The sequence below is a fragment of the Cervus elaphus genome, chromosome 5, assembly GCF_910594005.1.
Source record: "Cervus elaphus chromosome 5, mCerEla1.1, whole genome shotgun sequence".
NCBI classification, from domain to species: domain Eukaryota; kingdom Metazoa; phylum Chordata; class Mammalia; order Artiodactyla; family Cervidae; genus Cervus; species Cervus elaphus.
In genome coordinates, this window is record NC_057819.1 from 9,007,794 (window position 1) to 9,033,318 (window position 25,525).

General features: G+C 49.0%; 1 protein-coding gene and 1 non-coding gene across 2 annotated transcripts in view; one reads left to right on the forward strand and one right to left on the reverse strand.

The window, feature by feature from the left end:
* Positions 1-24,583, forward strand: part of ACACB (acetyl-CoA carboxylase beta) — a 120,686-nt gene extending 96,103 nt beyond the window's left edge. The window contains exons 38-53 of the mRNA XM_043901552.1: positions 1,116-1,238; positions 1,849-2,118; positions 3,664-3,761; positions 4,946-5,066; positions 7,328-7,438; positions 8,720-8,863; positions 9,514-9,634; positions 11,164-11,260; positions 13,087-13,183; positions 14,550-14,685; positions 15,756-15,933; positions 19,165-19,277; positions 20,615-20,769; positions 21,660-21,830; positions 22,175-22,311; positions 22,980-24,583. Of these exons, the coding sequence (XP_043757487.1) occupies positions 1,116-1,238; positions 1,849-2,118; positions 3,664-3,761; positions 4,946-5,066; positions 7,328-7,438; positions 8,720-8,863; positions 9,514-9,634; positions 11,164-11,260; positions 13,087-13,183; positions 14,550-14,685; positions 15,756-15,933; positions 19,165-19,277; positions 20,615-20,769; positions 21,660-21,830; positions 22,175-22,311; positions 22,980-23,106 (2,199 nt within the window). The 3' untranslated portion in view covers positions 23,107-24,583. The remainder of the gene's footprint in view (positions 1-1,115; positions 1,239-1,848; positions 2,119-3,663; positions 3,762-4,945; positions 5,067-7,327; positions 7,439-8,719; positions 8,864-9,513; positions 9,635-11,163; positions 11,261-13,086; positions 13,184-14,549; positions 14,686-15,755; positions 15,934-19,164; positions 19,278-20,614; positions 20,770-21,659; positions 21,831-22,174; positions 22,312-22,979) is intronic.
* Positions 15,292-15,364, reverse strand: TRNAW-CCA. The gene has a single exon. It is a non-coding gene; the product is annotated as a tRNA-Trp (tRNA).
* Positions 24,584-25,525: the final 942 nt, after the last annotated feature.

Sequence of the window (25,525 nt, forward strand, 5' to 3'; positions counted from 1 at the left end):
AGTGAAATACAGATCAACATGAGAGCAAAAAAAAAAAATCACAGTATAATTTCACACCCAGCAGATGGGGAACATGAAAATACTTGACAAAACCGAATGTGGACCATATATGGAGCGAAGGAGCTCACACACATCCTTGCTGTGAAGCAATTTGATAATATTCAGTAAAACTGAAGTTTCACATACGCTATAACCCAGCAGTCCCACTCCTAGGTATATGCCCATGTAAAAAGACCATAGGAATGTTCATTGTAGCGTTATTGGTAATACTATAGAATTGGAAATCTAAATGTTTCTACTAAAAATTATGAGTAAATAAATTGTGACATATTCATACCATAAAAAACTGAACACCAGGGAAAAGGAATAAACCAGAGCTAAATTTATCAACATGGATAAATGTCTCAAATGTATTGGAGAGTTGGAAAAATAAGTTGTAGAAGGCCATGTCTGATGTGACATCATGTATTTAAAATGGAAGTCATGCAAAATAATGTTACATGTTTAATGTCTGCACATATGATGAGATAAAAACGTAAACACATACAGAGGACTTGACTGACACTAAATTAGGATGGGCTTCCCTAGTGGCTCAGCTGGAATCTGCCTACAAAGAAGGAGACCTGGGTTTGAACCCCGGGTTGGGAAGATCCCCTAGAGAAGGAAATGGCAACCCACTCCAGTACTCTTGCCTGGAAAATTGCATGGACAGAGGAGGCAGGTGGGCTATGTCCATGGGATCACAGAGAGTTGGACATGACTATGTGACTAACTTTCACTTTCTTTCAAGTTCATGATAATGGTTACCTGAGGGGAGCAGGGGGAAGGACGGATGGGAATGGGATGGGAAGGGGCACACCAGGGGCTTCAACTGCATTTCTTTTTTTTTTTTTTTCAACTGCATTTCTATTATTTCTTTTTAAGAAATTCTTAAAGCAACTTTGGAGAAATTATGATTTGACAAAACTGCAAGATAGATGCATGGGTATTTATTTTTTCTGCATGTTTTTGCTGCGTGCTTTAAATAGTTTGTGATTAAGAAAGAAAGGCAGCCCTAGAAAATGTACTTCCTTACTGGCAACTTCAGATTTTTCTCTTTACTTCCTTCTCTGTAGGCTCTTTTTAAAATGTGGCACTCCCCGGACAAATACCCCAAAGACATACTGACATACACTGAACTTGTGCTGGATCCGCAGGGCCAGCTGGTAGAGATGAACCGGCTTCCTGGAGGAAATGAGGTAAAGAACTGAGTCAGTTTGCTTTACAGAAGAAATTAACACAACATTGTAGATCAACTATACCTCAATAAAATTACAAAAAAAAAAAAAAGCAAACCCACAGAGCCCAGCTCCTGGCTGGAATCATCCTTTAAAAAATTTTCTCCCTAGGGACTTCCCTGGCTGTTGAGTGGTTAAGACTTTGCCTTCCAGTGAAGGAAGGGCTTCCCTGATAGCTCAGTTGGTAAAGAATCTGCCTGCAATGCAGGAGACCTGGGTTCGATCCCTGGGTTGGGAAGATCCCTTGGAGGGGAATGGCTACCCACTCCAGTATTCTGGCCTGGAGAATTCCATGGACTGTATAGTCCATGGGTTTGCAAAGAGTTGGACACGACTGAGTGACTTTCACTTTCACTTTCCAGTGAAGGGGGTGCAGGTTCAATCCCTGGTCGGGGGACTAAGATCCCACATGTCTCGTGGCCGAAAAAACAAAATATAAAACAGAAGCAATATTGTCGTAAATTCAGCAAAGACTTTAAAAATGATTCACATTAAAAAAAAAGCAAACTTAAAAAACTGTTTCTCCCTGAAGAAGCAAACCTGTTTTCTTGTGTACTCATCTCCTTTCCAGGTGGGCATGGTGGCCTTCAAAATGAGGTTCAAAACCCTCGAGTACCCAGAAGGGCGTGACATTATCTTCATCAGCAATGACATCACCTTCCATATCGGATCTTTCGGCCCCGGAGAAGACCTTCTATACCTGCGGGCGTCCGAGCTGGCCCGGGCCGAGGGCATCCCCAAAGTCTACCTCGCGGCCAACAGTGGGGCCCGTATCGGCCTGGCAGAGGAGATCAAGCACATGTTCCAGGTGGCTTGGGTGGACCCGGAAGACCCCCACAAGGTACAGCGCGAAGCTGTGTGCTTCCACCTAGCTCCTGCTGTGTTTTCCGAGGCAGTGACAGTACCTCTAAGGGAGTGGGGAAAAACCTTGCTCTTTGGGTAGACAGCACGGATACGCACGGTGGTGGTGGTTTGGTCGCTAAGTCCAGACTTAGCATGTCCGACACTTGCAACCCCGTGGACTGTAGCCCGCCAGGCTCCTCTGTCCCTGGGATTCTCCAGGCAAGAATACTGGAGTGGGTTGCCAGGCCCTCCCCAGAGGATCTTTCTGACCCAGGGATGGAACCTGCCTTTCTTATGTCTCCTGCATTGGCAGGCAGGTTCTTTACCAATAGTGCCCCCTGGGAAGTCCTCACTCCCCCTCAGCCACTAGCAAATGACTCAGGTTCCTTATCTGTAAAATGGGAATAATCGTAGTAGTCACTTCATAGAGCTCTGAAAGTGTTAGTCAGTCATGTTCAATTCTTTGTGACCCCATGGACTATAGCCCGCCAGGCTCCTCTGTCCATGGGATTCTCCAGGCAGGAGTACTGGAGTGGGTAGCCATTTCCTTCTCCATAGCATTTTCCAACCCAGGGATTGAACCCACATCTGCTGCATTGGCAGGCAGATTCTTTACCACTGAGCTACTTAGGAAGCCCTCAGAAGGATCCTTGGAGAACAATAATGAAAATAGTTATTTCTTATATAAACATGTAGTTAATATCAATACATACTGAGCATCTTCTGAACACAGTACATACCAAGGATGCAGAGGTGAGTGATACATAATCCCTGGCCTCAGGAAGTCCTTAAAATTCATCCAGAAGACCTCGGGACATCATAAAAGGCAGAATGAATAAAGAAAAACACACATCTTGTGATGTGAAAATGCAGGGGACTGAGGCATTCTTTGCAACCACAGCACATGTTCTCAAGGAGGTGGTATTGTCCCCCCAAAAGGGACAAAAAGTATTATTTTCATGTAGAAGCACACACACACACACACACACACACACACACACACACATTTATTACATAACCATTATATCTATAATAGAACTTTCCTGGGGCAAAGGGGTTGGTAATCAGGGAAAACGAAGTATCTGAAAGGCTCCTTTGGGGAGAGAGAATGAAAAGATGATTAAACGACACTGAATCAGTGACTTCCCTGGAGGTCCAGTGGTTAAAACTCCCCCTATCAATGCCGGGGTTGAGGGTTTAATCCCTGGTGGAGGATCTAAGATCCCTCATGTCTGGGGGCCAAAAAAACAAAACATAAAGCAGAAACAATATTGTAACAAACTCAATAAAGGTTTAAAAAAAAATACAGTGAATCAGAGAGACCAGGGGAACAGTGAGGCTGTGCTATAAGGGTGCGTGGCAAGCACAGAGCAGACATTCGGTTAATTGGTGCCATTAATACGGTGTTACCATCAGACAGTGACTGTGTTATTAACAGCGCTCTCCCTGCATCCCTCAAACACAGTGTTGACGTTAAAACAGTGTCTGTCGAGTACACGGAGCTGGACTCATATCCTCACTGAAGTATTTATATGTTTTTAAGGGAATTAAATACCTGTACCTGACCCCCCAAGACTACACCAGAATCAGTTCCCTGAACTCCGTCCATTGTAAACACGTGGAGGAAGACGGAGAATCCAGGTAAATAACTTAGCAGGCAGCTCCCGCGTTCTGACTGTGGTTCATTTCAGCTGCTCGTGGGGAATCTGCCTCTGGGCTGCTAACAGTTTCTCAAGCAGGTGGGGGTGTTTGTACAGGGGGACCCCCCAACTTCCATTGTGGGCACTGACAGGTCAGACACCTGGGGCCCCCTTTAGGGTGACCCTATCCTTGCTGTCCCCACATGAGGCACGTCCCTCACAAAAACAGCACATCACTCGGGGACAGTTAGGTTGGATTCCCACATGTCCCCAGAGCTTGCGGGCTCACAATTTATGACCAAATGAGCCAAACTGACTCGCTGGGTGAGCTGGGAAGACGTGGACAGGGTCTACTACCTGAGTATCGCCCTTGATACTGGTATCTTTTCCAGGGAAGGTTGTAGGTTTTTAAAATCAGATTCTGATTTAAATCAAAATTTCCCAGGCTGAGTTTCCTGGTCTGTTAATCATTGATTTGGGGGGAGAGAGGGAATGAAGATTTTCTATAGTCAAGTAAGTTTCGGAAACACTGGGTTAGATGAGATCCAACAAGCATCTTTACTGCAGGCCTCCTCAGAGTATTTAATGCACTAAAATGCCTTGTGAATCTCTAATGGGTTAGGGCCTAACCCAGTCTTTTTGGCACCACGGACTGATTTTGCAGAAGACAATTTTTCTGTCGACCAGGGAGGCAGGGATGGTTTTAAGATGATTCAGTTGCCACATTTTTTGTGCACTTTACTTCTATTATTATTACATCAGCTCACGCTCAGATCAGCAGGGAGGTTGGGCTGTGCAGTGGACTCATGTGGCCATGATTGATAGGTCATGAACCAAGTGCCTTCTCCTGGCACACGCCCATCTCTCTGCAGACCAAAGGCTGTTCTAGATTGTCTCTGGAGGAGTGCAGGGCAGGGGTGATGCTTTGTTAGGACAGCCTCTGAATCAGCAGACTCTCTTTGGTTGGAGGGGTGATCATCATTGAAGCTGTCCTTGCCCTTCTGGAAACTTTAGGGCCAATTGTGAGGGTCCTAGACCCCTGCCTTCATCTCACCGTGGGCTGCTTTCTCACCCTCCAGTCCCTCAGCTCGCTCAGCCTTCCTTCCCCGGCTCCTTGGGAAACGCATCAGCCTTGGCTTGTCCCGGGCTGGAGCTCAGTCTATAACTCTCGTTTGGTTCCTGAAGGTATGTCATCACGGACATCATTGGGAAGGAGGAGGGCCTGGGCGTAGAGAACCTGAGGGGCTCAGGCATGATTGCTGGGGAGACCTCCCAGGATTACAACGAGATCGTCACCATCAGCATGGTGAGTCCCCGCCTGTTTTCTTTTCCAACTCAACTTTATATTATAGAAGCTTTAAAACAATCACGAAAAGCCTGTCATATAAAGTGAAGTAAGTCAGAAAGAGAAAAGCAAATATCATATATTAACGCGTATGTATGGAATTTAGAAAACTGGTACTGATGAGCCTATTTGCAAGGCAGGAATAGAGACACAGACAAAGAGACAGACTTGTGGACACAGCAGGGAGGAGAGGGTGGAGTGAATTGGGAGAGAAGCACTGAAACATCATGGGAAGTTGCTCAGCTACGTGCTCTGCGACAACCTAGAGGGATGGGGGTGGCTAGAGGGTGGCAGGGAGGCTCAAGAGGGAGGGGACATATGTCTTCTTATGGCTGATTCATGCTGTTGTATGGAAACAACCAACACAACATTGTAAAGCAATTATCCTCCAATTAAAAATAAATTTAAAAAATTAGTCGCGAAAGTAAAGAGAATTGATAAGGAGCCCCATGTACTCATCACCGGCTCCAACAGTTGTCAGAGTGTAACCATTCCTGCATCTTCAGCCCATCTGCCCGCTCTTCTGGAATATTTTAAAGCTGCCTCCACTTATATCTTTCCATCTATTAAGTACCCTAGTGTGGCTCTTTGCTAGATAAATGCTCCCCCATTAAAAAAATAACATAACCATGATACTGTGACACCCAACAATATCAACAGCGATTCCTTAATATCGTCAGAACTCAATTTTTGTTCAGTTTTCATAGTTATCTCAAAATGCCTTATTATAGTTGGTTGGCTTGAATCAGCATTCAATCTCTTCTTATTTAAAAGATATTGAGTATTTAGAAGAACTTTGGGGCCTTCCCTGGTGGCGCAGTGGCTAAGACGCCACACTTTCTCTGCAAGGGAGCAAGGGTTCAGTCCCTGGTCAGGGAACTAAGATCTTGCATGCCCAGAGTGTGGGGGAAAAAAAAAAAAAGAACTTCTGTCTGATTTTAACTGGTACTAAATGACTATCTTCTCACTCCCCAGTTTGGCTTTTACAGAAATATCTTCTGTTTCTGGTGGAGTCGTTCTCTTCAGGAATAGTTCTAGGAATAGAACTAGGAATAGTTCTCTTCAGTGGTGAACCGTCACTCAGGTCCTGATATTTACCCTTGGTGTTGGCTCTTCAGTTTCCAAGGTGGAAAATGCTGGCCTTGAGTGTCCTCCTTCGGCTTATTGTCTAGGTGTCATTATGTATGTTTCATACCTATTTCAAAACAAAAAGACATATATATATTTACATATTCCAAAATATGTCATTTTATTTTGAAGGATATAAAAAGATAGGGATATTTTTATATATTCCAAAATAGATAAACATATATATATGTATATCTTTAATTTATATTTTTATATATATATATATATATATACGGACAGGCACACCTCAGAGATGTCACAGGTTTGGTCCCGTACCTCTACAATAAAGTGAATGAATATAGCATTGAAGTGGAGATTGCGATAAAGTCACATGGATTTTTTGGTTTCTCAATCCATGTAAAAGTTATGTGTATACTATACTGTAGTCTGTTAAGTCTCTGATAGCATTATGTCTTTTAAAACTGTATACACTTTAAAGTTCTTTATGGCTAAAAAATGCTAACCCTCATCTGACACACAGGATTGCCACAAATTTTGTTTAAAAAAATAAATAGACCTTAGCACCCACGAAGTACAATTAATGAAGTCTGCCTGTATAAATCTTTCTATTTTGAAATAGTTTAGGACGCATCGGAAGTTACGAGATGGGTTAGGCAGGTCCTGGGCGCCCCTCGTCCAGCCCCCGTGTGACGGTGTCTATGTAACCATTGCACGTGATCAAAACAAGGACACTGGCAGGCACGACACTGTTAACTCGACACAGACCTCGATCGTTTTTCCCCAGTTTCACCTGCCCTCCTAGGCTTCCTTTGGTTGTGTGAATGTGTGCAATGTCTCAGGAGTGACCGAACTCAGAAGAGCCACAGAGATGCCTCTTAAAGCAAGAGCCAGAACATTGCACATCTGCTGTGTGTCTTTACAACACTCTTCCTCTCTAGCCCCATTCTTTCTGGACAGGAGGTCGAGGTCAGGCAGCCTGAAGGACAGGCTTGTGCCCCCGCTGTCTGGCCACCAATCAGGATGCCCGTGGCCAAGCTTAGCTTCCATGCATGCTCAGCGGTTCCTGGACCGTCCCTGCTGTGGGCAGCGGGGCCCTGGCCCCGAGGAATGCAGGAGGGGTCCTGTCTCCACAGGTGACCTGCCGGGCCCTCGGGATCGGGGCTTACCTGGTGAGGCTGGGCCAGCGAGTGATCCAGGTCGAGAATTCCCACATCATCCTCACAGGGGCGACGGCTCTCAACAAGGTGACCACCTTGAAGGGACGGCCGGGGAGTGGACATGTTGGGGTGGGGGCGGGGTCATTCTGACATTCCCAGTGTCCCCACTGGGGAATTTTTCTCAACATGAAAGCAGTTCCAGGAATTCCCTGGTGGTCCAGCGGTTAGGACTCCACACTCTCACTGCTGAAGGCCTGGGTTCAATCCCTGGTCGGGGAACTTAAGACCCCACAAGCTACATGGTGCGGCAAGAAAAGGAAAAAAGAAACCAGTTCCATCCCTGCTATTATAAGTGCTAGTCTTTCATTTGGCAGTTATATGGGCCTCTTATGAGCTAACATATATTATAGATAGATAGATAGATAGATGTGTGTATTGGGCTTCCTTGGTGGCTCAGTGTTAAGAGTTTGCCTACAAAGCAGGAGATGCAGGTTTGATCCTTGGGTCAGGAAAATCCTCCAGAGGAGGAAATTGCCATTTCCCACTCCAGTGCAACCCACTGCAGTATTCTTGCCTAGAGAATCCCATGGACTGAGGAACTTGGCGGGCTACAGTCCACGGGGTCAAAAAAGAGTCTGACATGACTGAGTGACTTACCAGCAACAATGTATATGTGAGACTCTTCTGGTGGAACTAACTCTCTGTGTTACTGTAATTGAAATTTTAAAATATCATTAAAATAGCATTACACATTGCAGAAAATTGGGGAAAAGACCCCCCCCCAAAAAAAGTAATTTTGTCCCTACTATACTTTTTGGGTAGTTTTCCTCTCATCTCATGTCTTTACATAGTTAGACTCCTAGTGAACATAGTTTCGTGTGGCTGTTTTCACTGTCTTGAAATGCCTTCCACAATGCTGTGAAACCTCCCTAACATCAGGTCTGCTAAAAATCCCACAGTGGGTCTCAAAGTCTGGCCTCTGAACCAGCAGCATCAGCATTACCTGGGATCATGATGAAAATGCAAAGTTCTCTGGCCCCACCGTAGACCTGCTCCATCAGCAACGCTAGGTTGGGTTTTGCCTGGAGATGACCAGTCACCAGCTGGATCACTGGTTCTCAAATTGGGCCACATAATGCAATTATCTGGAAGTCGAAAAAAAAAAAAAACCCAAAACAACAAATACCCAAGATTCTGATGTAATCGGTCTGGCTGCCTGCAGCCTGGACATCAGGACTTTTGAAAGCTCCCAGGTGATTCTGACATGCAGTCAGCCAGGGTTGAGGACCACCAAGGGAGGTGACTTCTGAACAGATGGAAGGGCCCTGGGTCAGGCAGGACCTTGCTAACCGTGTCATGTCAAAGCAGGTCCTGGGCAGAGACGTCTACACGTCCAACAACCAGCTGGGAGGTGTGCAGATCATGCATTACAATGGCGTCTCGCATGTCACCGTGCCGGATGACTTCGAGGGTGTTTGTACCATCCTGGAGTGGCTGTCCTATATGCCAAAGGTGCAGTATCCTTCCCCCCCTCCCCCTTGAAGCTTGGAGCCTGGAAGACTGTTACCTGGTTCATTTGCCAGGTGATGTGGAAGGGTAGGGAGTAGGTAACACTGAAATTGTGCCTAGGGTTAATTTTTCTTTTCTCTTCCTTCCTTCCCTCTCTGATGCCCAGCCCTGTACTCACAGTTCTTTGCTTTTTTTTTTTTAATTGACTTTGTAAGGAGGCTGTGTGTTGATCCTTTAGAAAGAGGTGATATTACCTGTCATCAAAAGAGGTAACGTGGACAACAGAGAACCCTCAGGCTTTGCAGCAGGCTGGATTTGATTCCTGGCTTTCTTCTCGTAGCCATGAGACCTCAGGACCATCTCTTAATCTTTCTAAGTCTCAGTTTCCTCATCTGTAAAGTGAGAATAACAATGGCACCTGCCCCAGTGTGTTATCATTGATGGCTCAGTGACATGATGTGTGGAGCACAGCGCTTGGCAGGCCCTCAGCCAAATGCTATTCCTAATTGTGATGATGACCTACTTTGGGTTGGGCTTCTGCCATGTAACCAGGCATCACCATAGTCAAAAGGGGAAAGGAGGGCAAAGAGTGAACCGCAGACGTTATTGATGAGCCCGAAGGACCGAGTGGGAGACCTGACTTTCTTTCCTAGGATAATCGCAGCCCAGTCCCAGTCATCACACCCAAGGACCCCATTGACAGAGAAATTGAATTCCAACCATCTCGCGGGCCCTACGACCCCCGGTGGCTGCTTGCAGGAAGACCTCACCCAAGTAGGTCCCTCCAGGGTTTTGCCTGAGCCCGGGGTCTTGGGATTTCTTTTCTGCCACCAAGATAAAAGAACGAGTCAGTAGAAGATTATCCCCAAGGGATACACCTGAGGTCAAATGCAAAAGGGGGTGGAAGAATGGAGATTTTTCTCTGTTCTTTTCCCAAGCTGATGACCGAGAAGGGGTGGAAACAGCCTGCGGTTTCGGGAGCTGATGGATGGAGGTGAAAAGTAGCAGAGGTCATGACCTCCTTCCCCGAAATTGCCCCAGATGTGGTCACATAGGTGGAAATTCTGGGGCTGAAACCTCAGGGTTTCAGAGAGAAGAGCGCTTCTCTCTCTCTCTTTCTTTTTCTATTTGGCTTAAACCTTCATAAGGTAACTCTCCATGAGTTTACCCAGGATGAGCAACTTTGCCTCTTCTGCAGCTCCATTTGTAGATGTACATGTGGATGTGCACACATATATCCAAACACAACTGTGTGCACACACATGCTTGCACATGCACACATTCTCTCTCCCTCTCTCCTTGTCTCCCCTCCCCACCCCAAGGGACAGGTTGGCCTCCTGGAGGTATCTGATTACATTCTGAGCAACCAGGACAGAACTGGAAAGCTGAGCTGCCCCTGTTGCCACAATCCTGACTCTAGAATTGCACACGCTGCCCTGTTTAGAACTCAGCCTTAGAACTCAGCCTCCCCTTCCAGCTGCGTGGGGCAATGGAGGTGCCGCCAGGAGCATGCCAGGCTCCGCCAGCGAAAGATGCCCCATGGCCTGATCCCCCCCTCTGCCGTTTCTCTCAGGCTTTCTCGCCTGTGAGCGCTGGCTTTAGCTTGATTTTTAAAAAATGTCTGATGTGTTACCGACCGTTTGCTCCAGCTAGTTGGGCTGGCCCTCAGGCAGACCCTGAGGCTGGGGTGCTTTGTTCCCAGGGGCCCAGCCCCCCTACTCCTGCAAAGTGAGATCTCTCCTGCTACCTGCCTCCTCGTGTCCAAACCACAGTCATGTACACTGCGGTGTGGATCCCAGGCACCGCGTCCTCCCCAGGATGGCCGCAATTGACATCCGCTTGTTCACTCTCCCTTTCTCTCCCTCTCTGTCTCTCAATGAAACACGTTCGTCCCAGTTAAACAGTTTGGGGCTGCAGCCACCAGGTCCGGGATGAGTTGTTTTCTGGGCAGGTGGTCCCTTCTGAAGTCGTGTCTTCCAAAGGCAGCCATCTGCTCTTTTTGGCTCCTGAGAAGAAAAGGCAGAGACTGTGACTAGGGTCTCCTCGTGTTTGGCATTGAAGGATGTTGATGTGGTTGGATGTTCTGTATGGACCGACTTCCTGATTTGGTATAGTGTTTGGCAGCCCTGGTTTTGTGTGTTGGGGGTGGGTGGGGGAAATGTTGTCATTTTCCAGGAACAAAGGTATCTGGGCTGTCAACGTCAGGCTGTCCTAGAGACGGCAGAGGAGTCTGCCCTCCAGGTGGACACTGGGGGCCCTCAGCAACCAGCGCCCGGCCTGAGCTTCCGCCCTTCTGCCCGCAGCTCTGAAGGGATCCTGGCAGAGTGGATTCTTCGACCAGGGCAGTTTCAAGGAGATCATGGTGCCCTGGGCCCAGACTGTGGTGACGGGACGAGCAAGGTAACCCTGACGGCCGGCCCAGGCGGCCTCAGTGATGCTTTCTCCCTGGCCCTGGATTTTCTGAAAGAAAAACCAATGCAGGAGGGTGTTTCTGGCTGATGAAATTCTTCACAGAGTCTGGATTTGTCCGTAACTTTAGAAGACATCTCCACCAACTTTTTCCTGGGGGCCAGGACCCTTGCCCCTTGTGTCTGCCCCTGGGGGGCAGGGTTTGCCAGGGGGCCCATGAACCCCTTTGGGAATCAGAAGGTGGCCCTGGTACTCTCTGGGAAACCACACAGACAGTCATAACTATGAACTCCATTTAAGAGGGCCATGGGCAGGAACCACTGTTGTATACCAGAGCTGGCAGAAGGCATAAATGCTTGGATTCTTTCAAAGCTGAGCTCACTCCTTCTCTTTGGGATGAGTCCAACTGCCCCAGAGTTCTTCCTTTTATGGAGCCCAAAGCAACAGCCTCATAATTTACCGCTCAGATTCCTGGCACAAGGCAGTTGCTACAAGTTCAGGTTCTGGAGTCAGACCTCTGTTGGTACTCACCCTCTCTGGGCCTTTACATCCTCATCTGAACAATGAGGCTAATAACTCTACCCCTTCCCACTCCCAAAGGATTGTTGTGATGACTAGAAGTGGTAATGTGTCAGGCACTTAAAATATCGCAAATGGGGAATTCCTCTGTGGTCCAGCGGTTAAGACTCCTTGCTCCTACTGCTGGGGGTGTGGGTTTGACACCTGGTTGGGTAACTGAGATCTCAAGTGCCACATGGTATTTAATATTTTTTAAATAAATAAAAAGCATTTAAAAAATCATAAGTGCTCCATAATGGTATTAACAGCAGCTGCCATTATTGTTGTTATTTACTTCTCTGTAATAACTGTTAAAATACTAAGTCTGTTACTGGGATTGCTTCTCCATAAGTGTTTTACTTTTTTCAAATGTCCTTTTTTTGGGGGGCTGCACTGTCTTCATCCAGCATGTGGGCTTAGTTGCCCCGCAACATGTGGGATCTTAGTTCCCCACCCAGGGATCGAACCCATGGTACCTGCATTGGAAGGTGGATTCTTAACCACTGGACCATCAGGGAGATCCCTTGGAATGTGTTCTTTAAACCTGAGATGAAATCTACTCCCCCTTCCACATGGAAGTGCTTAATTTGAAGACTGCTGTCCCCAAACCTGCCCCGTAAACTGTTGGGAGCGTAACCGAGAGGAATCAAGTGATGCAGGTGGCCAGGGGCAGCCGGCGGCGGTTGCTGATGGAGACTGATGCCATGGACCGCCCATAACTGAAGCTGCTCAGGCTTAGCATACCTCCATCCTTTCCCAATGTGGCGTGGTGTCCGGACCTGTGCTGTCCACTGTGGTGGCTGCTGGCCACGCGTGACAGCGCAAATTCAGATGAATCACACAGTGAAAGAGCCTGTCACATTTTCAGTTCCTCAGCCATCCCTGCCATGTTTCAGATTCCCCGTGGTCACGTGCAGCTCACAGCTCCACACTGGTCAGGCTGCTAGAGGACATGGCCATCATCACAGAAAGTTCTAGGGGACGATGCTGCTCCCATCCCTGCCTTGGCCCGATCCTCCCCACAACCCCGGCAGCTGTTCCCCCAACACGGGCACCCAGAGGACCTTTCCAGCCTGCTTGTTTGTGAGGCTTTTCACCGCTTCAGGGCCAAGTTGAAAACAGCACACTTTTCTCTGTCCACCCTCATCCCGGTCTGCGTGCCTGTAGAATATCAGCCTGGGCTGGCCGGGCCCACCTGCCCCCTGAATCAGCCTTGGGTGCTGCCCCGTGCCCCTGCCCACTTGTGGTCCACCTTGCAGGCTCGGGGGCATCCCTGTCGGAGTGATCGCCGCAGAGATGCGGACAGTGGAGGTGGTCGTGCCCGCCGACCCTGCCAACCTGGATTCCGAGGCCAAGGTTAGGGGCCAGGGAGCTGGGCTGGCTCTTTGCATGTTTTGTTTTTTTACTGAAGTGTAGTTGACTTACAAATTATATTAATTTCAGGTGATTCATTTCAGCATAGTGATTCAGCATTTCTACAGATTGTACGCCATTAAAAGTTGTTACAAGATAACGGCTATATTTCTCTGTGCTATACAGTATATCCTCATTGCTTTTGTATTTTATACATTGCAGTTTGTATCTCTTAATCCCATACCCCTCATTTGTCCCTCCCATCTTCTCTCTCACCTTTGATAACTACCTGGTTTATTTTTTGTCTGTTTTATTTTTGTGAGTCTGTTTCTGCTTTGCATATATGTTGTTTTGTATTTTTTTTAGGTTTTCCATATAAGTGATAACATACAGTGCTTGTCTTTCTCTGTCTGACTAATTTCAGTATGTATAATGTTCTCTAGATCTATCCACATTGCTGCAAATGTCAGAATTTCATTGTTTTTAGTGGTTGAACAGTATTCCATTGTATATATATACCACATCATCTTGATCCGTCCACCTGTTGTTGGGCCCTTGGGTTGCTTCTGTATATTGGCTACTGTAAATGGTTTTGCTGTGAACATTGGGGTGCATGTATATTTTCAAATTAGTGCTGGGCACTATATATACATATGTGTGTGCCTATATATATGCATACCCAGGAATAGAGTTGCTGAGTCGTATAGCAGTTCTATTTTCAGTTTTCTGAGAAAGCTCCATACTGTTTTCCATAGTAGCAGCACCAGTTAACATGCCCACCAGGAGTGTCCCAGGGTCCCCTTTTCTCCACATCCACGCAAGCATTTGTCTCTGCAGACTCTCTGATGATGGCCATTCTGACGCCATGGCTGTGGTTTTGCTGGGTCTGCTGTGTAGGCCGGTTGAGCTGACAGGAGTGGGTCCTGAGTGCGCACATGTCTGTCTGTCCAGCTCAGAGACTCAGAGGCGTCCTTGGCTCTGGAGTGGGGTGGGGTGGGGGCCCCAGCACGGCGTCTGCAGGATGCATGGTGCTCCACACTGTCTTCTTCAGAGGATGACGGGTCCCTAGGAATCCCTCCCTCCTCCTGCCCCCCGTCACTGTTGCTGTTCCTAGGGTGGGCCACACCGCACCCTGGGGGGAGTTCAGAAGTCAGAGGGCGGGTCCTGGGACCCTACTCAGGGTGGCCTTTACTAGCTTGGCACCTATCAACAGGCAACAGGAGTCTCCCCGGGCTGCAGCGTGAGTCACGCATCTGAGCCCCATCTCTGGTGTTGTCACTGATGCCAGTCAGACTGCCTGCCCTCCAGGGTGCTGTGTGAGTGGCCATCCCACTCAGAGGAGTCTGACGCAGGCTGCTCTGTGTTCCAGATAATCCAGCAGGCTGGCCAGGTGTGGTTCCCAGATTCGGCCTATAAGACGGCCCAGGCCATCAATGATTTCAACCGGGAGAAGTTGCCCCTGATGATCTTTGCCAACTGGAGGGGGTTCTCCGGGGGCATGAAAGGTAAAGTGGCCTTCCTGTGGGTGCCCTGAAGCCTCGGGGTCAGCACCCTGGACAGCTCCCGTGGGGGCGCAACATCATCTTTGAGCTTTCTGCAGCCCTGCAGACTGGAGCTGTTCGGAGAACTGAGGGCTTCCAATGTGAATTGCCAGAGGTCCCCATCATGCAGGGAGGGGCAAGGGAAGCAGGGGTGGCCCCGGGAAGCTGCCGAGTGACCTGGGCTGTCACCTCCCTGCTTGGGAAGATGAGAAGGCGCCTGCCCTCCTTAGGGGGCTACTGTGAATCTCAGTGACGTGACACCCAAATGCAAGTGCTTCTTAAGGCACTGAGCGCATTTCAAGAGACAGAGGCTGTCAGTGGGATGTTTCGAAAAGAGCTGGACTGAGGCCGGGCAGACCTGGTCTGCGTCCTTGCTGGGTGGGTGACTGCTCCAAGCCGAAGTTTCCCTCCTCTGCGAAGAGGGGTAAGAATAGAGCCAACCTCAGAGGGCCAAGGTGAGGGTTCGTTGGCACGTGGTGGTTGCTCTCACTATGATTTTCAGTTATTTAAAAAAATATTTGTCTATGTATTTGGCTGTGCCAGGTCTTAGTTGCAGTGTGTAAGATCTAGTTCCCTGACCAGGGATCGAACCTGGGCCCCCTGCTTTGGGAGCTCAGAGTCCTAGCCCCTGGACCACCAGGGAGGTCCCAGATTTTGTTATTGTGCTGTTGTTTCCATGTACCATGCCTAATTGGATGTGTCTTGGTAGAAAATAAGGACCATCTGCCTGTGGGCAGGAGGGAGAAGAGTGTGTTATCTTTGGAGAGGGTTCTGTTCTGGAAACAGTGGGACAGGCCAGGGGCATCTCTGAGCCAAGGCTGGAAGGGATCTTAGAGATGAGCCTATGCCTCCTTTTCTGGGTGGGAACGTTGAGGCCCCGGCAGGGAGGAGGACCTGGTCAGGTCACACGGGCCCCTAGGGAGCCTTCTGTGCCTTGATCCTGCCTCCTGGCCCCAGGACAGCCTTTCCACAACCCCTGGGCAGTGAAGGGTGGGCCTGAGGTCATCTCAACGGGTGGCTGCCTTGCTTTTCAGACATGTACGACCAGGTGCTAAAGTTCGGAGCCTACATCGTGGACAGCCTCCGGAAGTACAGACAGCCCGTCCTGATCTACATCCCACCCTACGCGGAGGTCCGGGGGGGCTCCTGGGCGGTCATGGACACCTCCATCAACCCGCTGTGCATAGAGATGTACGCGGACAGAGAGAGCAGGTGGGTGCGCCGCCCCAGCCCCACCCTGCCTTCCTTGTTCTCACTCCCAGTCCCGAGGCCCCATGCCCTTTGAGTCACACTCTGGGGATCGCAGGGGTGTTCTGAACTTCCAAAGGGATGGAGAGACTCCAGTTTTCCCAGTCTGAAACCAGCATCCAGCATGCTACTGGATTTTCTCGGTATAATTAGTGACTGGAGCCCAGAAGTAGTGGAGGAATTGTAGTTTGTTCTTTCACAACTTACACTCGCCTGTTTCCCAAGGAGATTTGGAATCACTTAAAGAAAATATAAAAATTATAATATATAACATATATAATTAATATAATAATATATTAATTATATATAATATCTATACAATTAATATATAATAATATAGAATATATGTTATATATTATATATAATTGTTATATATATAATTTATGTTTATAAATTTATATAATATATATATTTATATATTATTTATAAATATATATTATATATAACATATAACATAATAATATATATTAATAATATAAATATATGATTATAATATATATAAATATATACATGTATTATATATAATATAATATATATTATAATATATAATATATATTATATAGAATGATATAATATATGTATATAATAGTATAATATAGCTTATATTATATATAATTATATGTTATATATAATTATATTATAATATATAATATATATTATATTTTATACATATTATATATACTATATACTATATACTATATATTATATATAATTATATTATATACTTTAATATAATATATAATAATATATGTAATATAATTATTGTATTATTTAATTAACATATAATTATAATACATATTAATATATTAAAATATACTTAACTAATTTATTATTAATTAATGAGGACTTCCCTGATGGTCCAGTGGTTGAGAATCTACCTGCTAATGCAGGGGACACAGGTTTGCTCCTTGGTCTGAGAACTAAGATCCCACATGCACGGGACAGCTAAGCTCACAAACCACAACTACTGAGCCCAAGCACTCTAGAACCCATGCTCCACAACAAGAGAACCCACCACAGTGAGAAGCCCGAGCACCGTATCTAGAGAGTAGCCCCCACTCATCACAGCTAGAGACAGCCTGTGCAGCAACGAAGGCCTGGTGCAGCCAAAGGAAAAAGAAAGACCGAAAGCACCTGAGCTTCCTGGCAGCCAAGATGAAAAGGGAAATATGACTAGGTGTCTAGTTCTTACTGGACTCTGAGTCTTCCCCAGAACTGTTCTGTAGAGGCTATGTTTTATTCATTTTTATTTATTGTTACAGCCTAGGGCCTAGTACAGTACCTGACTCCTAATGGGTGCTTGGGAAATACTGGACAAACAAATGACTAAAATGTATACTTGCATGAGAGGACACCAGTTCCTCAGGGGAGAGAAACCTTCCTGGCATTTTTTTTTTTTTTTAAGTGGGAATCTATCCCAGATAGATTCTTCCAGAAAGGAAGCTGATGATAATGCTTGTAACTTGGTGTTTGAGTGCCTTCAGGATGAAGACTATGCCAAATGCTGTGCAGAATGTGAAGGCCCCAAGAGTAGTTCTGCCCAGGACTTCCCTGGTGGTCCAGGGGCTGAGACTCTGTGCTTGCAATGCAGGGGACCCAGGTTCTATCCCTGGTCTGAGAACTAGATCCCACGTGCCATGACGAAGAGTTTGCATGCTGCAACTCAGACCCAGAGCAGTCCAATAAATAAACAAACAGTTTTTTAAAAAGAAGAGTTCTGCTCAAGGTATAGATAGGCACCTTCCTCCTGTGTCTACTCCCTTATTCGTTCCTCAATTCAGTGAGTATATATTGAGCACCTACTACGTCTCAGGCATTACGTCTCAGGCATCGTGATATGGTACAAATGAGCCAAGCCTGTCCTGCCTTCAGTGTCCTGTGACCTTCACGGGAGGCTGCTGAGCTCAGACTTTCAGAAGACTCGGGACGAGAGCAGCCCCAAATGGGGTCACATTAACTTTTCACTCTGGTCACCAGGAGGCTCAGAGCTACATGTAGTATTGGTCAGGGCTTCCAAGCTGTCAGAAGAGAAAGGGACAGGGGGAAACCAAGGGGTGGGGTAAGAGGGTTGGGAATGGAGGGGGCCACTCATATCTTGGATTCCTCCATGGGCCTTTGTGTGCTTTAAGGAGATTAAAGAATACCTTTTAGCCACGAAATTAAAAGATGCTTGCTTCTTGGAAGGAAAGCTATGACAAACCTAGAGAACGTATTAAAAAGCAGAGACATCACTTTGCCAACAAAGGTCCATCTAGTCAAAGCTCTGATTTTTTCAGTAGTCATGTATAGATGTGAGAGTTAGACCATAAAGAAAGCTATGCACCGAAGAATTGGTGCTTTCCAACTGTGGTGCTGGAGAAGACTCTTTAGAGCCCCTTGGACAGCAAGGAGATGAAACCAGTCCATCCTAAAGGAAATCAACCCTGAATATTCATTGGAAGGACTGATGCTGGAGATGAATCTCCAGTACTTTTGGCCACCTGGTGTGAAGAACTGACTCATTGGAAAAGACCCTGATGCTGGGAAAAATTGAAGGTGGGAGGAGAGGGGGGCGACAGAGGGTGAGATGGTGGGATGGCATCACCGATGCAATGGACATGAGTTTGAGCAAACTCTGGGAGATGGTGAAGGACAGGGAAGCCTGGTGTGCTGCGGTCCATGGGGTCGCAAAGAGTCGGACACGACTGAGTGAATGGAGAATACCATCACCACCACCCTGGCCTGGGGAGAGCAGAGATTAGGAGAGCCAGAGACGACTGTAGCTGAAGAGCTGGTGGGATATGCTGTTCTGGAAAAAGTCACACACTCTTGTTGCTGAAAGGGCCTTCCAGAGTTCAGAACATTTGGTTTTATTTTTTAGCTTTCAGCCGTGCCATGGCACGCGGGATCTTAGTTCCCTGACTAAGGATTGTCCCATGCAGTGGAAGCACAGAGTCCTAGCCACTGGACTGCCAGGGAAGTCCCAGAACACTTTATTTTAAAAGCTGGTTTAATCTTCACTCTCTGGATAGAAAAGCAGATGACCAGAGAGGGGAATTGACTCGGCCAAGGTCATCCAGAAATCCAACTACGGAGCAGGGGACTGCCACCAGATTTCCTGGCGGCCTTGCCTCCCCCTGCCGTGTCCTCTAGCTGTCGCTTGCTAGGTGTGAACACCTCATACACACCTCCCCCTGCCACTGTTTTTTTTTTCAGAGCGGGTATCCTGGAGCCAGAGGGAACAGTGGAGATTAGGTACCGGAAGAAAGATCTGGTGAAGACCATCAGAAGAATCGACCCCGTTTCCAAGAAGCTCGTGGAACAGCTTGGTGAGTGGGTCTGAAACGTATCACCGCTCAGAGGTCATGAACGGGCTCAGCCCACTCATTGCTGGAGGCTTCTAATATGTTAAAAACAGTGAAGACAAACCAAAACTCAGCAGCAACAACTGTGAGATGTTTCAAACGTTCCCACACATCCTATCAACCCCTTTAACATTAAAAAATATACACAGTGCCTTAGTGAATGTAATTTCTCAACACACACAGTATAGAATAGTTGAAGTATTTCAAGCCAATGAGAAACATTTGAATTTTGGTAGCAAAGTTACCCTTTAGAATTTTTCCATCAGGCATTTTACTAATTTTGTTTGAGTGATAGGTTTGTTTCACTTGCAACTTATTTGTAATTCTCTTTAAAAATCCATATGAGGTAGTATTGCCTTTATAACTGATCTGTGTCATCAGAAATTCACAGGATTTATGATGATGGTGATGATGGGTATATAATTTCTTTGGTTTGGCATCAGGGTACTGCTGATATGATAGGGTGAATCAGAAAGTGTTCCCCGCTCTGTTTTCTGAGTCTGAGTTGGCATTATTTGTTTAAATCTTTGATAGCAAAGATTTATAATTCAACTACAAATTCAATTCCTTTTCTATATATAGGATTGTTCAGTTTAACCCCTTTGCTCTTAGGTGAGCTTTCGTAGTTTGTTTTATTTCAAGGAGTTTGTTTCACTTAAATTATCAAATTGGCATAGACTTGTTTATAATATTCCCTTATTAGATTTTACTATGTAAATTAAAAATGGTAACTGATGTATCCTGTAAGCGCAGTGGGCCTGATGAAAGGGAACGAATTTGAAGTTGAGAGTTGAACGCTGTCTTGCGAATCTGGGTGCATTTTTTTTATTGGAGTTGGGTTGCTTTACAACGAGGTGAGTCCTCCTTGAACATATGTCTCCTCCCTCTTGGCCCTCCTTTCCATCATCACCCCCCTCCCACCCCTCTAGGTCATCATAGAGCACTGAGCTGAGCTATCAGAAAAAGAAAAGCAAATATCGTATATTAACGCATACGTGTGCAATCAAAAAAATGCTACAGATGAACCTATTTTCAGGGCAGAAATAGAGACCTAGAGAACGGACGTGTGGACACAGAGCAGGGAGCGGAGGGTGGATGAACTGGGAGGTTGGGGTTGAAATACATTTCCTCCCACGTGTAAAACAGGTTGCTAGTGGGAACCAGCTGTTTAGCACTGGGTGCATTTTTTTTTCCCCCACTGGGTGCATTTTTTAGGGTGCAGGAGCAACTTGGCTTGGGAGCACTATCAGGGCTAAAGCTCAGGCCTGTCCTGCGAACCCTGGCTCTTGCCTTGCCTGCAGGAATGTCTGAGCTCTCGGACACGGACCGCAAGGAGCTGGAGGGCCAGCTGAAGGCCCGGGAGGACCTGCTGCTGCCCATGTACCACCAGGTGGCGGTGCAGTTCGCTGACCTCCACGACACGGCGGGCAGGATGCTGGAGAAGGGCGTCATTTATGTAAGAGCCTGCGGCGCCCGGGTCTTCGTGAATGGCCAAGCCTCAGGTCACCTGGTGTCCAACACACAGAGAATATTTGCACTCAGGCCTGTGGGATGAGGCAAATCCCACCTGTGAGAATCTCCTGGGGATCTTTTTTTTTTTTTAAAACAAAACAAAACAAAACAAATACAGCTCCAGTGGTTAAGAATCCGCCTTCCAATGCAGGGGACGTGGGTTCAATCCTAGGTCAGGGAACTAAGATCCCAATGCCACAGAGCAGCTCAGCCCGCACACTTCTCCACAACTGGGAGGAGGCCTGCATGCCTCAACTAAGACCCAGTGCAGCCAAAAGTAAATAAGTATTTTTTAAAAACCCTAGTGCCCAGGTGGCCCGCCAATTGAATCAGAATATGGGGGGGTGGGGTGGGCGGGGAGTCAGGCATCAGTATTTTTTCCCCCAAATCCCCAAGAGATTCTAGTAGGTCGTCAAGTTTGGGAACCACCAGTCCAACCCCTGTGTGCGTTCAGAACCTCTGGGCCGGGTTTGGGACCGTTGTTCCCACAACGCACTCCCCCACCACGGATGGTCACAACCCCATCCTCTTGCCCTGTCCCCACGAGGTCATCCCCAGTCCTGAACACCCCCGTGTGCTGGGCTCCTTCCTGCCTCTCCAGGCCCTCCACACCCCTCGTGAGCCCGTGTTCTGGGTCTGGAGGTGGAGGTGGGCACTGGGTGTATACTCAGGGGAGGTGGTCCAGAGACCGGGCGGTGTCCTGTCTCTGCCGCCTCTCCGAGCCTCAGTTTTCCGGCCTGTGAAATGGGAGTGATCGCAGGGCCGCGCCCCGGGCAGCTCCCAGAGTCCCCCTCCCGCATTCCGGGGGCGCTCAGGCCCGCGGCTTGCCCGCAGGACATCCTGGAGTGGAAGTCAGCGCGCAGCTTCCTGTACTGGCGCCTGCGCCGCCTGCTGCTGGAGGGCCAGGTGAAGCAGGAGGTGCTGAGCGCCTGCCCCGAGCTCAGCCACATGCACGTGCAGTCCATGCTGCGCCGCTGGTTCGTGGAGACGGAGGGCGCCGTCAAGGTGGGCCTGGGGCAGAGGTGCGCACGCGCGCGCGCGGGCGGGGGCGGGGGCGGGGGCGGGGGGTTGGGGCCCGCCCGGCCGTCAGGGGTCCCTCGCTGACGCAGCCTCAACCCCCACCCCAGGCCTACCTTCTGCCTTCCCCGGGGCTCAGATGGTAGAGAATCTGCCTGCAGTGCAGGAGATGTGGGTGCGATCCCTGGGCAGGGAAGCTCCCCTGGAGGAGGAAACGGCAACCCACTGCAGCATTCCTGCCTAGAGGATCCCACGGACAGAGGAGCCTGGCGGGCTGCAGTCCGTGGGGAGGCAGAGGTGGACACGACTGAGCGACTGACGCTTTCTCTCAGGCCTACCTCTGGGACAACAACCAGACGGCGGTGCGGTGGCTGCAGGAGCACTGGCAGGCGGGCGAGGGGCTGCACTCCGCCATCCGCGAGAACATCGCCTGCCTGAAGCGGGACTCCGTCCTCAAGACCATCCAGCGGTGAGTGGCCGACCCGCCCGCCTCACCTCACCCCAGAGCGGCCGCTCCAATCCACCGCATCTCACGGTCCACGGCCTCCGCCGTGGGGTGGGGTCCACAGCCCAGCCCCCCAGCTAAGAGGCCGCCACTCCCCCCAAGCCAGGTCTCCCGGCCCGGAGTCCCGGGGATGCCATCGGCATGGGGTGGCGGGGAGTATGATGATTTCAATTCGTTATCCTGGTTAGACCTCATCCAAGGTCACGGCCAAAGGGGGTTTGTTTAGACAACCACGTTCTGAATGCCTAGTCCTTGCACTGCCAGCTCCTGCTGGGTATGATCCTTTCTGGAGGGCTTGCTCCCCGCGTCCCCATGGGGTAGGGAGCAGAGAGCATGGGCCCCCATCTGGGGGGTGAAGCTGAGGTTCAGGGTGAGAGTGTGTGTGTGTCAGGCCACACAACCCATGAGCAGGAGGGTCTACTGTTGTTCCTTGAGGTTGTGCTGTGGCCTCCCTGCCCCACAAGACCATCGCCCCTTCCTGACTGCGACAGGAAGAGGGTTGGGTGCTCCGGGTGGCTGGTTGCCCACCCAGGAGTGGGACAGGCCCTGTGCAGGGCTCTGGGGCCACCGGGGGGCTGCCCACTGAACTCAGTGGGAGAAATGACCTTGCCCTCCTCCTCTCTCTCCTGCAGCCTGGTTCAAGAAAACCCCGAGCTGGCCATGGACTCGCTGGTATACATCAGCCAGCACTTCAGCCCGGCTGAGCGGGCCCAGGTCATCCACCTCCTGTCCACCATGGACGGCCCGGCCTCCACCTGACCCCCTGTCCTCCCAGTCGTCCGCAGGACCTCGGGCAAGAGAAACCACACCGATCCACTGACCGCAGGCCCTCGCCAGGACCGCAGGAGTTTCCTTTTTAAAACTCCTGGGCGTTGCTGCAAGGCTGCTGACCCCCAGCTCACTCCTGTTTTAATAAAAGGCTCAGGAGCGCCCCCTTCCAAGCAGAAACCGCCCCCTTCTCCATTTCTGGGAAGTCTGGTTTTTAGCTCTTTAAGACATTTCACTCCATCGCTGAATCGAATTGAAGCCAAATATTCCAGTTTCCGTCCACTTTCTGTTGCCTTGCAGGATCCAGATGTTCTTTCAGACTCATTTTCTATCAGAATGTGGAATCTGTTTTTTTTTTTTTTACACTCCAAGACCAGCTCTTGATGTAAGCCTCTCATAGGTTTCAGCAGTATAACAAGGAAAGCAAAATGAGAGATGAGGAAAGATAAAACCTATTTTTGTAGTCTGCTTATTTGAATCCTTATTTGAATTCCTCTCACCCAGAAAAGGGTATGAATGATTTTTTTTTTAATTAAGAGTACAAAATGGTGTTTTGTTCCCCACGAGACTCCTAGGTAATCACTAGCAAAGTCCCATTACTGGGCTTACTTCTCTCATTAGCAGAAAATTGTGTAGCCCTAGGCTCAAGGGCGTTGGGAGACTTTTTTTTTTTTTTCATGTGGTTCACAGCCCTCTGCCTGCCCCTTCTCTCCGAGGAGAAGGGGACTCCAGCCCGGGTTGGGAGGACAGAGAAGAGAGGCAAGACCTTCTCCAACCTCAGCAGCCCAGCTTGCTCACAGGTGTCACCCCCTGTGGTTGCCGTCACCTGCCTCAGAGGCCCCTCCGGGCCCCCTTCACTCTTTCGCCTCCTGCCTCAGTGTCTTCCGTGGGCTGTAGCCCGAGGGACAGGACTGGTGGTTCCCAAGGACTGGACTGTGAGCACCATGCTGATTCACTCAGGGAGGGCTTTGCGAGGCCGCCACCAGCACCCAGCCCAAAGACCACACAGCGTCAGGACCTGCGATCCTCCCGGTTGCGTCCATCTGTCCCTGGTGCCCGTGATGGAGGGAGCCGGCCACCCTCCACTGCCGTGACGGGCAGTCTGCCTGAGGACACTGGACGTTAACACCTGGCCAACGTGGAGGCCAGAGAGGTTTCCCGGGGAAGCACCTACAAGCAGGAACGCTGGGGGGTGTCTGAGGCCATCGGCCAATGATGACAGCGCTGGCCAGTGTAGATGGTGTGGGCGCAGTGAGGGGTGGGAGAAAGAGAAATCAGCCTTTGTCGTGTCCCGAGACTGATGGGGGTGGGTAAGAGTCCATGCAGCTTTGGGAACCGAATTCTTTCCGTGTTGGGGAGTCCCTGAGGGTTTGGGAGGGACGACACAAAAATGACTAGCTGTGACGCAGGAATGGTGGGTGGAAGAACCTACCAGGAAATGTGTGGAATAAATTATTTTTGGAAGGAAGCACTTTGGCCTTGGCTTATTATCTGGAGTACAGCAGGCAGGCAGACTGGCAGGGGATTCCCCGGGGATGCTCCCTCCTCCTGTCGCCGCTGAGATCTTGTGCCAGCCCCCATCCCAGGAGGATGGAGCCCTGATGCGAGTTCCCCTCCTGAAGGCCACAGGGAGACTGCTTCATCCTTGCACCTCCATTTCACATCTGTACACAAGCTGCTGTCCACCGGCTGGTGATGCCGAGTTTAGCATGAATGGACCTTCCCGGATGAGATCAACTTCCCTCCTTCGGGAGACAGCACAGGCGCCTCCAGAGAAGAAAGAAAGGATCAGTCCGCTGAGGGTGCCTAGAGGCCTGGGCTGCCTACCCAGGCCTACACTGAGCACTCAGGATCATGGCCGCTGGCCACCTACAGTGCCCTGGCCTCCATCCCGTGCAAGCCCATGAGCCTTTTGAGGGTGGATGCTACAGTTCTTGGAGAAGGCAATGGCACCCCACTCCAGTACTCTTGCCTGGAAAATCCCATGGACGGAGGAGCGTGGCAGGCTGCGGTCCATGGGGTCGCTAAGAGTCAGACACGACTGAACGACTTCACTTTCACTTTTCACCTTCATGCATTGGAGAAGGAAATGGCAACCCACTCCAGTGCTCTTGCCTGGAGAATCCCAGGGACGGCGGAGCCTGGAGGGCTGCCGTCTATGGGGTCGCACAGAGTCGGACACGACTGAGCGACTCAGCAGCAGCAGCTACAGTTCTAGCCTCACTGTTACAAACAAGAAAACCTCAGCTCAGAGATGAGCAGACTTGATGTCCAAGGTCACACAGCTGGTGAGAAGTGGCCATGCTGATCCAAACCCAGCCCTGCAGTGTGTTATGTGTGTGCGCAGCAGGTCCTCAAAGGGCGGCAATGAGCCCATCTCACCAGTTAGTTAGCCAGCCGCAGAGAGACT